The sequence below is a fragment of the Zootoca vivipara genome, chromosome 7 (genome assembly GCF_965207765.1).
Source record: "Zootoca vivipara chromosome 7, rZooViv2.hap1.1, whole genome shotgun sequence".
Classification (NCBI taxonomy): domain Eukaryota; kingdom Metazoa; phylum Chordata; class Lepidosauria; order Squamata; family Lacertidae; genus Zootoca; species Zootoca vivipara.
The window spans coordinates 20,542,187-20,560,234 of NC_142590.1; the positions used below are offsets into that span (position 1 = coordinate 20,542,187).

The window sequence follows — 18,048 nt, forward strand, 5'->3', positions numbered from 1 at the left end:
TTCCTTCATTTACATTTTTTTGCCTTGCCATTCATGAAACTGTTGAGTTTCTCCAGGGTTTGATCTTTTAGAAAACACCATTTCCAAAGTTGCATGATAATAGCGCAACTACACTTACAGCAGGAAATGTTTACAGATCTAATAGAAAATAAACTAAGCAAATGCTTACTGTACTGGTCCAGGTCTCCCATTTCCCATCAGTTTGTGAGCTGATGAGCTACATCTATTTGATTCTGGATTTGCGTTGCTATGGCTAAAATAAAAGCATGGCCGCACTGGGCCTAGAACTGATGCTCAAATAGGTTCACTAACCCTTCCATTGTTGAAGAATACCCCCACCCTGGGAACCTCTAGAAAAACATACCTATAGCTTAAGATAATAATGGTCTGCAGTTCCCTATTCTCACCCTACCAATGGCTAGGGATGTAAGAAGGCATCCTTCTAGGGAATGGAGCTGGGACTTTCTACAGTTGCTCTGCCACTGAGCTAGAGCCCTTTCCCCACACTAGTGGCTCTTGTTTTCAAATCAGTAGTCTATTAAGATATGGCAGATATTTAAATCAACTTTTTAGCATGACCCTCAGGTACTAGATGACAAGAGAGGTTTACCTGTATTATGTATTCCAGGATCAGCCTCTGCTGTAACCTTCAAGAAAACCTGCAAGACAGATGCATAAATATGTTCTGTGGGGGTATGAGGGTCTTTGAGCATCCTCTTCCCTCTGCCCCACAGTAACATCGGTGAAAAGCTTGAATTTACTGGAATACAGTAGAACCTACTGTACCATTAGCTCCCTATAAATCCAGATAGGATTCTTGTCCTCTTAAGAACTCGGAGACACACATAATATTTACAAAAATCTTACTACTGCTGGGGTATAAACGTCCACCAAAAATTATGAAAGAAAATATGGGAGGGACAGAGAGAGACAACACCCCACAAAGTTAACAACCTCTTCAAGGGGCGTGTCGGAGATCCCAAAACTGCTGAGTCCCACATCCGCCAGGGTTTCCTCCAATTCCCTGAAGAGACTTGCATACGCTCGCTGTTTGAAATTCTTACTGGGTAGAAGATAGATAAGTTCCTGACCAATACTTTCTATTAACTTGGCTTCCGGAACATGGTGGTGGATCAGTTCATTTAGTTCATTCACGTCACCTGCGAAAAGGCAGAACACAGTTTGGAAAAAATGAATGGCGAATTGCTTTTTTATGTATTTACTTGCTTCCGGCCTATATAACCCATCTTTCCCCAAAGGAGTTGAAGGTGCCTTCCATGGTTCTTCTCCCCCTTCCCATTTTATCCTCGTAATAACCATGTGATGCAGGTTAGTCCTTGAAGGTATGGCTGGAATATGGTCATCCAATAAGCTTCATAAATGAGTGAAGATTTGAGCCCTGGTCTCCCACATCCTAGTCTGACCCTCTGATCACTACACCATACTGGATCAACGGTTGTTTGAATTTCAGCAAGCCAGTTAGGAAAGGCTGTCCTCCCAAGATACACAGTACTTGTAGAGGCTTACTAGAGACTGTAATCACCATAGGAGCCAACTCCTTGGAGCCAAGGTCCCTTTGCCCCCCTCAATAAAATATTTGAGGGAGCCAGGGCCCCCCAGAGTTGATGGGCATTGTCATTTGAATGGTGTGTGCATGCTGCATCTTGTGATTTATTATGTGAGGCAGGACTTACCTCCCCCCCCCAATATTTTATTCTTTGGCACCCCTGCACAGTATAAAGAAAAACACAGGAAGACCTCCCCTGGGTCTGAAGTAGGATCCACCTAGAATCCTGTTTCCGAGGATGACATCTCAGAGAGGCCTCTTAAAGGGGGCACAAGCAAGGGATGAATGCCCTTCCTGGTTTGTTTGTCCCAGCTGCCTCTGAACATGGATGCTCCATTTAGTTAACATAGTTATGGCCCATGAAGGTATAAGTAACCCAATAAACATTATCATAATGTTGTGCAACGAACAAGTCAGCCAAACCCTGTTCTCACCATCCAGTTCCTGTTCCACAGTTTCGGCTTTGTTTGTGGGCACACAGCTGGAGCAGGAACATGAGCATTTGGATCCCAGGCTGCAAGAGGTCTAAAATCAGATAAGCAAGAGGAAGGTGAACGAGGGACAAGTCATATCAGCTTCAATGTGGTCATAATAGACGCTAAGTACAGTGTTTATCAGGAATGATTGCTGATCAGGTTTTCCAAATAATTCTTTTCAACCTTTGTTGAACCAGCTATTCTTGGGAGCTGCTTGATACTGATGCTGGGAGTTCCTGGGAGTTGGCAATTTCGTAGGCATGCCTTTTATAGTGTTCCTTGTATTTTGCATTTCAAGGCTGCCCTATCGTAAGTCACATGCAATCGTTAAAGTTACCTCGCGGACAATGGTGGAAAGGTGAGCTATAAACCTTAAGAGGGAAAAACAAATACATACAGAGAATAACAAGGGCTTGTGTAACCCTTGCCTTCAAGTGGTACTGCATTGTATGCTGTTCTTGATTATGAGTGAGGACATGAGAACACAAGACAAGCCGGCTGGATCAGGCCAATGGCCCATTTTGCCCAACCACTGATAGCTTTATCCTCCATGAATTCATCTTATCATTTTTTTTTTAAGCCATCCAAATTCCTGGCCACCCCTGTTACCTGTGGCACTCTTTAATTAAGTGCTCTCCTTATTTCTGTCCTGTATCTTCCAACCTTCCTCTTCACTACATGTCCATGACTTCTAGTGTCATAAGTGGTGGAGAAAATTTTTTCTCTATCCAATTCATCTATGGCATGCATAATCTTATAAATATATCTTACAGTGGTACCTCGGTTTATGAACTTAATCTGTTCCTGAAGTCCGTTCTTAAACCAAAACTGTTCTTAAACTGAGGTGCGCTTTCCCTAATGAGGCCTCCCGCCACTGGTTCCCTTCCACCATTTGGCTTCCATTCGTAGACCAAGGTAAAGTTCGCAAACCAGGACACTACTTCCGGTTTTGCAGAGTTCGTAAACCAAACAGTTCCTTAAACAGGGCTGTTCGTAAACCGAGGTACCACTGCACTTGCCTTTCTCTAAACTAAAAAAATATCAAATGCTGCAACCTTTCCTCATACAGGGAACCCCGCCCCCCTTATCATTTTGGGAATGCAAAATTATTTGAGGAGATGCAGGCTGTCATTCACTGTAGGGTCTAACTAACGTGAATGAGATTTCTTTTTTTGATATATTAAACCAGCTAACACAGTTGATTAATTAATCACCGTTAACAACCAATACATTACAAAGAAAAGTAAGTTGTTTTATTGCTCAGAAACAGCTTCTGGTTTACACATAGGTACTTTCAGATCCTGGACCTGTTTCATCATAGCATTTCTTGTTCTTTATTTTAGACTTTTAGGTTTTGAAAACTCTGAGTTAGAGTTCCATGGTCATTTTCAGTATATTCTCATCTCCTTATTTTCAGTTTCCCCACTCCACCCAATTTGTTACCCATTTTTTCTGTCCCAACATTAGAGGCCCTTCCACTCAACTGCCCTGCGTTCTATGGTGTCAATGGAGTAGGAATTGCAGAAGCTCACTGGCAAACCTTAAAGGGTGCGGAGCTGGAGAGAATTCTGAACAATCACAGACAGGAAAGGTCAGTTACCTGTCCCTGATTAATCAAGGTGCCTCTTGTTCTCCCCCCCCTTAAGTAGAATGTATACAAATAAAATGCCACTCACAATGTATTGTATTTGTATTTGAATATTGGAGGATGAATAATGCTTACAAGGTTACTTGTGCAAAATGGTGCCAAACACTTACAGCCTCCTTTCCTCCAGTGTCTTGGATGTTTTTCATCTTACGGACTAAGGTGAGATAGAAGCCTGTACCAAAGGAATTCTTTAGGAAAACAGGGGATCCTGAGCAGTGTAGCCTTCCCTGGGAAATAATAGCAACCCGGTCGCCAAGGATGTCTGCCTCATCCATGTGGTGAGTAGACAGAATGATGGTTCTCCCTAAATGGGACCAAAAAATAGTAAATTACCTGTGAAAACACTGGCTGCAGGCCTCTTGTCTATTATATAACCAGACATTACTTAATAACCTTAGGGAGTTTAGCATGCAAAAGCTTGACAGTCAATAACATGGGACAACTTGTGTAAAGCTTGGGTAAATTCCGCCCACCCAAGGCGGGGGAAAAAACCCCCCAATCTAAGCATTGTCACCGCTACTCACAATCAACAACTAATCTGCTGAATTTAGCCAAAACAGATACTCAGTGCACCACATATGCAGAGCCTATAATCTGTCAATCTTTGCTGCCTTTTCATTTGAATGGGAAGATTACTTCATAGGTCTTCAGAAAGAATGTATAATTATTAGCAGGTAGATGGAGCACAAATTGCAGCCTTAGACAGTGAGAGATCAAGCACAGTCTGCTTCGTCTGAAATCCATGGTCGTTTTCCGTGTATACACACGCAGAGAGACTGCTATCTTTATATCATCAAGAAGCTTTGAAACAAGGGAATGCTATTAAAAGATTTTAAAGAAAAAAACCAAACCAAGTTTTCTTAGGACAAAATTACCTGAACGATACTTCAGCAGGAGGTCCCAAATGGATCGTCTGGAATACGGATCAACTCCTGAGGTGGGTTCGTCTAGGACAACCACTTTTGCTTCGCCTACAAACGCAATGGCGACGGACAGCTTTCGCTGCATGCCACCTAAGAAAAACAAGAGAGAGCAGCTAGAGTCAGCTTAGAGGAAAGAGACTGCTCCTCAACAAGCAACAAGCAAATATTTAATGTAACAGATGATTTAGCACTTTAAGGCTAACATGTTAAATGTGGGATAAGCTTTTTGTAGACCAGAGACCACTTAAAAGCTTATGCCGCAATAAATGCGTTAAGACTGCAAGGTGCCACAAGACTCCTGGCTGATTCTGATACAACAGGCAAAGCACTGCTGTTGCTCTAGGATTTCTTAAAAAGCTATATTCTGCTTTACCATATAAAATAACTCAAAGCAGCTGACAAAGAAAGCAACAAAGAACATCAAAATGCAAAATAGGTTCAAAGCAAAAGCACGTTTCTTCAATCCTTCAGATACATTAGATATCTGAGTATAGAATATCCCAGTCTCAGGAATGGCTTGAACCGTGTGAGCATCACATCCTTTTCAGCCTTAGGATAAGCAAACACCATGCAGTCACAGAGGGAGAATATTCCTTTATTATGTATCAGTGAACAAAACCATATGTGGGGAAGATCCTGTTAAAAAATAGAGTGTTGTAGCTTCATCGGGTGGTGGGCTTATCACGCCACTAAAAGGTGCAAAAATATCAGCTATTTAATCATACATTGTTCTACTTTTTACTGTACTTTTACTACAATTTTGCCAATATGTGCTGGGATGAACATGGGTGAGGTTAAACAGAGCATCTAACTCTGCCCACAGAGGCAGCAGTGAATGGTTAATGTTCAGGAGCTCAAAAGGCACACAGGACTTTGCGGGTTCAAACCTTTGGATACCTGATAAGTTTTGAGCCTCTTCATTCCTTTTATGTGGAAGGCCTATGTCTTCCAGCATCATTTCCATTTCCAGTTCTGCCTCCTCTCTGGTTCTCCCTTTTAGCTGGGCATAAAACAGGATGTGTTCTGCAACTGTAAGGCTATAGAAAAGAAACAGTGCTGTTTTAAGTTGGCCAAAAGAGACAAAGCATGTTGCACTATTATACTGTAGAAACGGCGCAAAAGCTTTCACCCACAGAGAACTGAAGCCAGTTTGACAGAGAGGCCTCTGCTGTAAGCTCATCTGGTGCAAAGAAGAAGGAGGAAGAGTTTGGATTTGATATCCCGCTTTATCACTACCCGAAGGACTCTTAAAGCGGCTAACATTCTCCTTTCCCTTCCTCCCCCACAACGAACACTCTTTGAGGTGAGTGAGGCTGAGAGATCAAAGAAGTGTGACTAGCCCAACGTCACCCAGTAGCTGCATGTGGAGGAGCGGAGATGCAAACCCAGTTCACCAGATTACAAGTCTACCGCTCTTAACCACTACACCACACTGGCTCTCTGAAGGTTTCTGAAGCGTTTCAGAAGCCTGCAAACCTTGTTTATCCAGAGGTAACATAAGAGAAAAGGGAATACAGTACTATAATGTCAGAGCTATGCTTTTCTCCAACCACTTACTTCTGTCTACAGCATGCATCCCCAAACTTGGGCCCTCCATTTGTTTTGGACTACAATTCCCAACTTCCCCAACCACTGGTCCTGTTAGCTAGGGATCATGGGAGTTGTAGGCCAAAACATCTGGAGGGCCACAGTTTGGGGATGCCTGGTCTACAACCTAGAAGATTTTGTGAAGGGGAGAAGAAGTAACAGTCTGCTAGAAAAGCAACATCATCATAGAAAAAGTTTTGCAGGTTCAAAAGGGATTGGCTGTTCTCTTCTCTCAAAATGGTAACAAACACCCACAAACTTGACTCTGAGTTGCAGAATGATGTAATCCTTTTGAGTGTCAGTGTTGACTTTTTGCCCAAGTTCATTTGCACGAGTGTGAATTATGGTCCTAACTAAAGCCTAAATAATCATTACAGAGCAAAACTAACACAAGCACACTTTCATGTTGGGGTTGCTTGTAGCAATGTCTGTCTGCTAGGAGAACAGAAAACTTGCATCAGGTAGTCAGAACAATTACAGCCTTTCAGTTGGGAAACACATTACTTTGAAGCACGTTTGGAGCAAATCCCTGGCAGCACTTACTGATTGAACAAGATGTTGTATTGAGGGCACATGCCTAGACTCTGCTGTATGGAGTCCAAGTGTGTCTGGATGTCTTTCCCACCAACCAGTATTGTTCCAGATGTAGGTGGAAACAGACCTGTGAGGATAGACCTAGCCAAACAACATGAGAAACAGGTAGTGCTTATCAATAATTATACAGCTGTTATTTACAAAATAATAAAAACAAAGCAATATCAGATATAGTTGAGATAATGTCCTGGGGCACCACTAGGTGGCGCTTTTGTCTATAGACACGTTTTGGGGAAAATGCAATGCAAATCTAAAGGCAGCTTTACAGATCTGCTTGCTGGATCTAAACTTAAGAATGATCAAGAACAAGTCATACACACATGTACACATTTATATAGGGGGAGAACAGCATTAAGTCATTATTATTAGTTCTGCTGAGCTATATTATCAAAGAGATACTGAAAGAAAAATGGTTTTTTAAGTTTTATTTTTGATCGGAACGTAAATCAGAACGTAACTATTTTTCTTTCACAACAGACTTTACATGAGATCTGAGGAGGCTGTAGGCAGAACCTGAAATACTTGTAATACTGAGACGGTTTTAGTCAAAAATTAAATAACTTGCATTTTCAAATGGAAGTTTATCTGTTCCTTGCAAATGCAACCCTTGGAACATGAAAACAAAAACATTACATCCTGGCTGTGCAACTGGAAGTAAGACTGAGTGGGCCTAGGAAAGGAATAGACCTGTTCAATTTTGTTTTCTTTCAGTTTTTTGCACCAGTCTGCAATTTTTTAAAATGAAAAGTCATCAGTGAATATCTTCTAATATGCACACATTTGTGTGCAATTTTGCCTACTACAGAAACCTGCAATTTACACGGTTGTTATGTTTTGGGTATTGCACCTAAAGCCAAAATCGCATATAGTCAAAACACACTGGATTTCCAAAGTCACTTTTCCTGCAACCCTGCCCCCTTTTGAATTATTATTATTTTTTGTCACGCACATAAAACTGAATGCTAACATGTTGCTAACATGCACATTTTATGCGCTCTTTGATCTAGAATAAAAATATATATTTTTGGCACACATTGCTTGGATGAATAACTACAATGCAAAATTCAGAGAAGTGTGAATTTTGAAGGATGGCTGTGTTTCAGTTCCTGCATTGTTTGGAAAGGGCAAATTGGGTTGTTTCACCTTAAAATGTGAACTGCATCTAATTTCTCCCCCATCTCTACCCTTGGAGTGGTGCGGCACTCCGATGGTGGGGGGGGGGGGACAACAAGCAGCCACAGCATAGGGGAAGCAGCCTTCTTCTTGCTGATCCTCCCCCATTTCAGCACTTCCCACCCCTGATTTCCCCATTGATTTTGTTAAACATGGGATGGGGCACACACATTTGCAAAGATAATGTCTGTTTTAGCCCAAGAACAGAACCCAAGAGAACATAATGTGCAGCTCATATTGCAGAAAACCCCCAAAGTGCAAGCCAAGTGACAAGAAAGGAAAGATGGAGCAGATCTGCAATGTCCACAGTTTTTGAAAAATTGACCTGGCCACAGCATATAATAGCTACTCAGGAAGAAACCCGGGGGCAGTAGAAACCGAAAGCCAAGGAAATGTTTGTCCAGACCCCTGAGAAACAATGCACCTGGAACTCGCCTAGGCTCAGGGGCATATCAACTTTGCTGACTTCATTGCTTTTTCAATTCTTTCAGACTAAAGACTCCCCGTCTCTCTGAGCATATTTAAGAAGACCTGACCCCAAGGAAAAAATGCTGCTCTTCCAGAGAGACATCTGCTTTTGTTTCTCCTATTACTTCCACTTTTATAAGATAGGCATTTCCTTCTCCCGAGGTCTTGGAATTATCCCCCCACCCCCGCACAAGCCAATGGGATCACCGATAAGGGTAATCCATGTTTATAATTCACACTAGTTAAGATGGGAGAGTCAGAGCAAACCTCTGTAGGAAACAAGACGATTACCTTCATTTTAAACAATATTTACTGCTGTATCTAAAACCAGAACTGCCCCAGGAAACAAAATATATGGCTATGTAAATTTACAGTACATGCAGAAATTAAAGTAAATCCCAATACCTAACTATGTGCCTGAGCTGCAAAGCAGGTTATTAGGAGATTTGATTAAATGGACCGAATCACTATGACAATGACCATTTGCATGCAATTTAGAGGCAAACACACACACATATGCACATCCTCCATATAGTTGACGTGATGCTCATTATTTTGTTCTTAGCTATGCATACCCAAGTATAATTGTCAGCAGCAATAAGCATTTAAGGTTGTTGTGCCTATCTTTTGAGTAACATACATTAGAGAATTTTGTTTGTGAAATGAAGAACCATTCAGTGAAATTAGCAGGAACTACCTAGCAGTTCGAAAGCACGTCAAAATGCAAGTAGATAAATAGGAACCGCTACAGAGGGAAGGTAAACGGCATTTCCATGTGCTGCTCTGGTTTGCTAGAAGCGGCTTTGTCATGCTGGCCACATGACCTGGAAGCTATACGCCGGCTCCCTTGGCCAATAATGCGAGATGAGCGCGCAACCCCAGAGTCGGTCACGACTGGACCTAATGGTCAGGGGTCCCTTTACCTTTTTACCATCAGAGTAGAGAGATAAATGCAAGCTCAGCCTCCTGTCATCTCTAGTGATGTTACTGAATTTTGTAACTACTTGGCTCATTTTAGAATTTTAGCTTGTTTTTTAAGAAAGAAATTAATAAAGTTTTCAAAATCTTTTTTTAAAAAAGAATTTTAGCTTGCCCATTTTAGAATGATCAGCTTTAGTATGAATTGAATACCATTTTCCTGAGAAGTTCTTCTCCAGCTCAGAATGTTAAATGAGATTCTGCTGACCAGGCGCCCCAAACCTACTACTTTGCAGGTTTATGCACTTTTTTTAAAAAAAAAATTATGTTCATTGCTTACTCTTCACTAATCATGTGACGATTACTGCAAACTACCAAATCACCTGATACACAAAGAGCAGTTTTTTTATTGAGAATCTTTGAGGTTCAATCATTTTTCTTGATTGTTCTTTACATGCATTTGGTTGTGGTTAGTGTCCCGTATCTAGATTGAAACCCCTCTCTTGTTCTCAGGTGTGTTTGTTGGGGATGATAGTGGCAGTGGTTGAACTTTCCATCATGGCTGATTCTCCATTGGGACACAGGGAACTAAATTAAGGTCTCAAGGCCAAAATGATCACACCTGCATACACACCAATGCCAACATGACAAGTCTGGAGAGAACACTAAAAAAAAATACACAGATATTTTCTGAATACAGAGACCACTCTGAACTGCCGGGAGCTCACTTATCAGCAGGTTTACCCTCCTCCTTCATCCCACACATACTACCTGCAGCACTTCATTTCAGAAAGTGTTTGCTGAGGTTACAGGTGTGAAATGTATATTCACTCTTCAACTCTTATCTGCAACTGGAGTTTTACAAGTCACACCTTTTCCCTCCCTCGCTTTTAAAAAAGGGTATTAAAACCTAGTTTTGTCTTATCGTCCGTGAACTAAAATTATGAATGTAACTTAAGAACAATAACAAAGGTGGCTATGTATAAAACCTGTACCTATGCAAGTGTGTGTGTATTTGTGTGTGTGCGTATGTGTGTGCAACGTTAGTATGTAGCATAAGAGGCCAGCATCTTGATGAAACTAAGCTGGTCTGGGTCTGGTAAGTGCCCAGATGGGTGGCCACCTGGAAACCATGTCTGCCACCTTGGGTTCCATGATGGAAGGAAGGCAGAATATCAAATGCAAGGGAAAAAATGGAATTAGCAGCATGATAATCTTATCTCAGACTGACTCACATAGTGGTTGTCTTCCCAGCTCCGTTGTGGCCAAGAAAAGCAGTGATTTGACCCTCATAGAACGTAATAGTCATTCCGTCAACAGCTGGCTTAGAGCAACCGGGGAAGATCTTCACCAGGTTCTGAATACACACGCCTGGGACCAGATCAGAAGGCTCCTCTTCAAAGTGCAAATTTGCTTGAAACAAAAGATTTTTTAAGATAAATAATAATAATTAATGAAACAACTGCAGAGGTGAGCTGTAGAGGTGTGTGACTACAGCTCTAAGACAACACAGCATATTGTAATTGTTACATTGCAACACATTCTGGTTCAGCATCCCCCTAACAGTACACTTTTTTTTTCCTGAGCTGCATCATGGTTAGCCCACAAAGAATTGGACCTGCAGTGATTTTTGTAGAAACTGTCAGGTCAGAGCTAACAATAATGGTCATGGGCATTTGTTGCCGACAAGCTTTTGCGGACCTTCTACCACACTGAGGACCGCACTTCGCCATTATGAATATTCATATTAGGACTACTTTAAATTGCTCCACTTTCCTGTATAGCCAACTATGTGGTAAGCTGAGAGCCAAGTCAAAATTTCTGATAAGAGACTTATGAGAAGGTAATTTCTGAGAACGCCCCCCCCCCAAACACACAAAAAGGGCATTTTTTTCAGCCACCAATTGAACTTCCAACCTCCCTGTTGGTGCAGGGGAGCCCAATCTGCAAACTGATCAGCAACTGCACACAATAGTTCACTAAAAAGTCACAGCCATGGTACAGAGCAATTTAAAGTGGCCTCTTATGGTGCACGGGAGAAAGCAGCAGGAGGCCTTTATCAGCAGTGACAACAAAATATGGCATGTAAATAATCCATCTGTCCACTTGAACAACTTTTTTTTTTCTTATTCCACTCCTCCCCACAAAAAAAGGGAACAGAATGAGGTCACCACAGTTTAGAATAACATTGTTTTCTTTTTGTCTTGGTGGGAGAAACTCACCCTTGTGCAGGAGGCAAGATCAAGGCCTGGGTTTCCCACTGAATACAGACCATCCAGAAGACTGAGCTCATAAGACTGCCATTTTAAATTCCACCATGGGGACTGTTTTATTTTGCTTAATTCTGGGCCAAAGAAACAGCCTTTGAAGTAAATGACCCCCTTGGGCATTTGAGATGATGTAAATCAAGAGCCTTTTGACTTGTGTTTATCCAAGTTACCTTAAGATTTGTCGGGGGAGTTTCCATAAGGGTTTGCTTACTTAACTTTTCAGGATCAGAAGAGTTATGTTAGGGTGCAGTCAACTCAGTCTAGGCATGTCCCTTTCTACTAATAAGGTACTGTCGAGAAATGTATGTGACTCTCCTACTCTATTTGTTTTTTGTAAAAAAAAACCTTCCTTCCACACTTGCAGTCAGAAGTGACCTAACAGGGCACAGGTATACTACCATGAGGGCTTCTGATGGCATATTCAGCATTCAGGTTTGATGGGCAAAACTTGGAAGAGAAGAGGCTTGGATCCATCCTATGCTCCAAGACTCAGGCTGGCATAGCAAGGCACCAGAGTGCCTTTTCAATCATGTATGATGGGCTGGAGACATGAGAACACAAGATGTTTTTTGCATACACTTTCAACGCAGGCATTTGTGTTGGTGGGACAGCAGTATATTTTTTATTTAAAATTCATTTTTTTTCTAGCAATAAAACATGGAGCACTGCAACATGGATACGGTAGCTAGTTTTAGTCATCAGACATCTCTGCAGGATATTTTTTAAGTTTCCTGATACTACTGCTGCATAAAGTCCTTGGATTTAATACTACTGTACAAAGATATATGAAAGTTTCTAGGACATGGATTTAGCTTTTCCCATTCCAAATACAATAAAGGAAGCTGAGAAGAAATTCAATTCAATGGATCCTGAATTATGTTCTTTTCAAAACTGTGTTTTTGAAAAACACATTCATCACACAAGCTGCCTAAAGGTCACAGGTTAGAAAAGGGAATGTCAGTTATTTATTCTAAGGCAGGCCAACTTCTGCAGAGTTTGGGGACTTGCAGCAATCTGGTGAATAAGCCAACAAGGTGCTAGGAGGAGATATGGTAAAGAGATCTTTGCTTCTTGACAGGCTAGATCTTTCTGAAGGAAGACGCCTGCTTTCATTCACCTATCATCACACAGGATGAACCCAAAAGACCTGAGGTTTCATTCAATAAGTTTGAAAGAATGTGTGCTTGTGCTCAGTGCTTGAATCACCAACTTTTCACCAAATGCAAAAGCTCCAGTTCTGCAGAAGGTGACTCCCTGTGCGCCCAAATATTGCTTCAGAGGGTCAGTTTGCACAGCAAAAAGAATCAAGCAGAAGTGTTTTTTCCCTGGTCTGTATCACAGCAGTGTGCATACCATTTTTGAATGATGACCCATTTAAAAAGGTTTATAGATGTCTGAGAGGAAGCTAGACCGAACTGTTCACCCTGATTGTGCTAGTTTTGTATGCCAACCTCCAACAAAGAGTTCTTCAGCCTGTTTTGTTGGAATTGGACCTCCTGGGACAATCAAGTGAGATGCCTCTACTTTGCTACACCCACCTGGAGCTATTCACACACCACCATATAGGCAGACAAACGAACTGGTGACAAAGAAGCACATCAAAGTTCAAATGTATAACACAAAAAGAGTTGCGATTACTCCGCTTCTCTCTCTCCTTACTAGTCATTTCATCTTTGCCTTTTGCCTCTGCCTCAGGCTTCCCCTGCTCGATGTACTCTGGTTTCCTTTTGTGTTTACATTTGTTTTCTTTACCATCCTTCTTCAACGGGCTGTCTGCCTGGTTTTTCCCCCTGTCGGGTTCATCAGCCATGGTCTTTCTCATCTCTTCTTCTTCGGCCTTCATGTTGGCGCTGCCTTCCTTCTCTGAACCTTTGTCTAGGTTAATCAGAAATCAAGTCATTTTTAAAGGCAACCATTGCTGTCAGTATAGTACATTTGAAACATATTTTCCCCCTCAAAGAATTCTGGGCATTGTAACTTGTTAAGAGCTGCTAGGCATCGTACCTTTGTGAGAGGTAAACTACCATACTCGTAATTCTGAGAGGGGGTGGAAAGGTAGCTTTGTGAGGGGTAAACTACAGTTCCCAGGATTCTTTGGTGGAAGTACCATGATTTAAATGTGCTTTCAATGCATGGTGCGGATGTGATCTTAAGTTTTATTTAAACAGCAACATTTAACAGGAGACAGGGTTTGTGTGTGGGTGTGTGAGTGTGTCACAACCACAAGAAGGCAAATGCCTAAATAGTGAAGGCCACATTTGGTTGGGTATAGGTCTTTTAAAATACATAGAATTGTTAAGTAAACCACAAAACGCCAGGAACTTCTTACCCCCTGTCGAACAAAACTTGAGAAGCATTCTATGTGGTTTAAAACTCTTCTTTACAGCTCTTCTAGAGGACTAGGACCTTAAACGAGAGGTTTTAAAACTTCCCACTAAGAAGTTTTGTTCCTAAATCACAATGATTGCAAGTGAGACTCTGAAAACTATATTAAACTAAGATGCGATTCTTACTACTACAGAGCGAGTGTTTCCTATTTCACTGCCTCAGTGATCAGGGTGTGCTTTGCATTCCTGTGATGTTCAAGTCCTTGCTCTGTTAGCTTGTTACACACAAGTGGCAAGGTGAGCTAAGCCCTTACCTCATCTCCCAGTGAGCCAGTGTCACAGCACTTCTTGCCTTTTCCCTATTGGTGTATTTGTGGCCACTGTCCCATGGTAGGAGGGGGCACCTGCACTGATACAGGTTTAACCCACGTGTTTTATTGGCCGCCAGCACATGTGTCGAATAACCAGGTGAGGCCGTAAAACACCAGCCAGATAGTGATCCTAAGGACATGACATGGATGTGCTAGTCTGTTGTTAAAAGATTTAAAGCAGCCTTTCTCTGCCTCGGGTCCCCCAATGTCGTTGGACTACAACTCCCATCACCCCTAGCTAGCAGGAGCAGTGGTCAAAGATGAAGGGAGTTGTAGTCCATCATTATTCGGGGACCGAAGGTGGACAAAGGCTGAACTGAAGCTGGTAACATTTATAAAATAATGTCTTTCAGTGGGCTTTGCTGATGCTCTGAACATGAAGATACATGCTGCTACTGCTGATTACTTATTTCATTTAGGAATTGCTTCCTAAGACAGATACCAGAGCAATTTACAGAAAAAACATATGAGCAATTGCATATATAAAAGCAATGATATATATATATGGAAACACAATTTAACAACAAGAGAAATGCTGAAAGGACAAAAGAGAGGATCAAATGGTTGTGCGCTATTTCTAAGCCAGGACTGTGGGCTGGATATGGCCCTCCAGGCCTCTCCACCTGGCCTATGGAACTCTCCTTATTAGGCCTGTCTCACACCCTCCTGAAGTGTTTTTGCCTTACTGCATTATGTCCTCTAACTCTGATAATGGCTCCTCCTTGCCTGGATGGAGGAGAGTTTGTTGTGTAAATGCATGTAGCCTACTGCACAAAGGTAGCATTTGCATTAATTGTTTTGCCCACCTCCCCCCCTAAGGCATCAGTGCCTTAAAAAGCTTTTCCTAAATCTTCCTCGGTAGTATATAGCCTTGCAAGGCTGCTTTGATATGTGGCATCCTGGAAGCTGGAAAACAGAAGCAATGCCAATAGTAACAAACAGATGCATCCTCTGTCCTTCTGAATTCCTCTTGCAGGACATCCAGTGGGAAAGCTGTACTTTCAGCTGTGAATGTACAATGCAACAAAAGCAAATCCGCTTCCAAGCGGGGCAGTGTTGCTGCCCTTTTTCCCTCTCTGACCCTAGCATGTGCCATGATTGGGATGGTGCTGGTAGGACAGATTTCAGGCTGTTTGCAGAGGGGATTAGCGTCCTGCTGGCCCAGAAGTACCTTCATCTGCTGAGAACCAGATTCAAACAGCCTGTCATAGCCTGTGAAGTACTATGGCAGCGAGAAACAGAACAGCCATGCAAATAACAGATTTTCTCCTCCCTTCTCTGTAGTATAGCAACTGTTTGTCACTGTGGTTTTGTGGATTCTGGAATGAGCAGTTTGTTTATGCATCCATTCCAGGCACTTGGACTCACAGAAGTTATTCAACATCATTGATAATTCAATGGAGCTGGGTGACTGGAGGTTTTTCTTAATGGAAACTAGTTAAGCATCCTTAACATGCATGCGGAACCGGCCAGTTCACACAATTCAGGGTATCCTTCATATGACCATTCCCAGGGACCCAATGGAGGACATAAAATCTGACCCGGTTCCTCCTTGGATGTATCAGAAACCTGAAGAGGTGCTGTGTCAATGAGATGTTGCTAGCAAGTTAAACCCAAGCCAGGAATGCAGATGCATCAGCACCTTAAAAGTTATCAAATTTATCATGGCATATGCTTTGTGGCCATGCTAAGGCTTGAAATTTTCACACTGGCTTTTGAATATCGCAGTTTCTGATGTCAGACTTCTGCTCATTTGTTCTTTTGCACAGAGGCTGGCATGTTGCAGAAGGTATTTCTGGCACATATCACAATGGAAGATGATCACATGAATGAACTTGGTATTGTTACCATAATAGACAATGGGCAGAGTGGCATATAGGTCTGATGCCTGTGCCTGCAGCTCTATTTTGTGACCTGTTGTTGCTGCTTTAGGGAGGTTCTCTGTAAGCAAGTACATGCCCACATCCAATGGTATGTAAGAAAAAAATTCAGTTGTCCAGCATGGGCTCTAGGTAGATCACCAATGATACACTTGAAACTACCAGGGCCGTCTTAAGCACATCCAGCGCCATGGCACAAAGGTCCCTTCGGCGCCCCCTCCCTTTCCCAAAATTTAGAACTTGGGGACCCCTCCTTTCTCACAGCCCTCCGGATCTCATGCAACGGCTTTGTTGCTGGGCTGGGCTGAGTTTGGCCAACGTCCTGCTCCGCTTTGGGAAGGGAGACAAGCAAGAAGCGGCGTGGACAAAGGAGGAGAAACGCAGAGAGCGCCTCTTCCATCATCCCCTTTGCAGAGGGAGATGGGCGGGCCAAACAACGCCACACTCCCCGCGCTTCTTCCTCGGGGCAAATGTGGGCTTTTGCAACCGGAGGCATTGCAACAAGGCTCCTTGTGCCTACGACCCCACGAGCGCCTTCACCTACTGGTGAAGGACTTTGCAAGCCCTTTGCCCGCCCAGCTTGGGCTGCGAAGAGGAGGAAGGTCCCCTTGTACCCACCTTCCTCTGGCAGGGCGCAGCTCAGCTTGGCCAAAGGGCAGGGTGAGCAGAGCTTCTCCTTTTCTTTTCCAGGTGCAGCATCCCTCTCCCTCGGCCAGCTGGCTGGTTGGTCTGCCCCTGCCTCCGTGCGCCCGTGGAGCACCCAGGCGGCAAAGGAAACTGGATCTTGCGCTCATGGCCAAGCGGATTCCCGCGGCCGAGGTGGCAGCAGTGGAGGAGCCATAGCGCTTAGTGGCTCGTTGCGCCCCGCCAATGCTGGGGCGCCCTTGAGAGGCCGGCGCCCTGGCGCAACGAGCCACTAGCCCCTATGGGAAAGACGCCTCTGGAAACGACATGTACAAATACTCAGGTTCACACTTCATGCATCTGATGAAGTTGGGCTGTAGTCCATGAACGCTTATGTCATAACAAATGGTTAGCTTTTAAGATGCTGTTAAGTCTCTTGAAGGCTTTTGCTAAAAATGCAGGGAACAAATCTGCCTCTTTGTATCTTGGATGTGTGCACCAGTTCCCAAATGGTCAGGATGCAAGAACACGCCTGTCTCAAATGGGCTGAAGCACATTGCCTTTCTATTAAGCATCTCTTGGTAGATGTGAGAGCATCCTTCTCCATGTCTGTAGAAGTCTGCTCCAGTCTCAGGTTGCTGCTGAAAAAGGCAGCATCAGAAAGAGAGGAGCTGGATCTTCCAACATATTTGCGTTGAGCAAATAGATACCGTAAGACTAAAGGGAACATGGGTCGTCTTTGAGTATCAGGCTTAGTTCAGACCACTTGGAAAAGCGTTGGTCACATCTATGTGTTGGACCAGTTTTAGCCCTTGTTTGGGGACACATCAGAAGTATGGTTTCACTTGGGGTGGGGGGGCAGGAGGGAAGGGAGATTACAGAATATTTCCAGGAACAGTGAAATGCTATACCTGATGTTCAGAGTCACTCCAGTGCCAGCTCAGTTAACATCAGAATCATGCTACTTCCTTCAGCAGTTGTCATAATAGTCCTTGTCAACTATCTCCAGACAGATCAGTAAGAGAGACATGATTTGCAGGCCGCCAGCTAATCTCAGCATAATTTAGAAAGATTTCAGACAGAACCCCGACTCGCTCTCTGGCAACACTTTTAATAACAGTGGGCCACTCAGAGTTCAAAGCCACCTGCTAAGATTCCCACTGTAAGCCTATGTCTAATCTTTACAATGGCTCCAATAATGAATGCAAGAGCGCATTCGCCT

At 43.0% G+C, this 18,048-nt stretch overlaps 1 protein-coding gene across 1 annotated transcript in view; it reads right to left on the bottom strand.

Moving 5' to 3' along the window:
* ABCA4 (ATP binding cassette subfamily A member 4) overlaps positions 1-18,048 on the bottom strand; it is a 92,085-nt gene that overhangs the window by 20,347 nt on the left and 53,690 nt on the right. The window contains exons 18-26 of the mRNA XM_088673148.1: positions 13,284-13,499; positions 10,590-10,767; positions 6,745-6,876; positions 5,512-5,651; positions 4,567-4,704; positions 3,802-3,995; positions 2,002-2,092; positions 955-1,160; positions 611-659 (exon numbers count right to left, since the gene is read on the bottom strand). Coding sequence (XP_088529274.1) covers positions 611-659; positions 955-1,160; positions 2,002-2,092; positions 3,802-3,995; positions 4,567-4,704; positions 5,512-5,651; positions 6,745-6,876; positions 10,590-10,767; positions 13,284-13,499 — 1,344 coding nt within the window. The remainder of the gene's footprint in view (positions 1-610; positions 660-954; positions 1,161-2,001; positions 2,093-3,801; positions 3,996-4,566; positions 4,705-5,511; positions 5,652-6,744; positions 6,877-10,589; positions 10,768-13,283; positions 13,500-18,048) is intronic.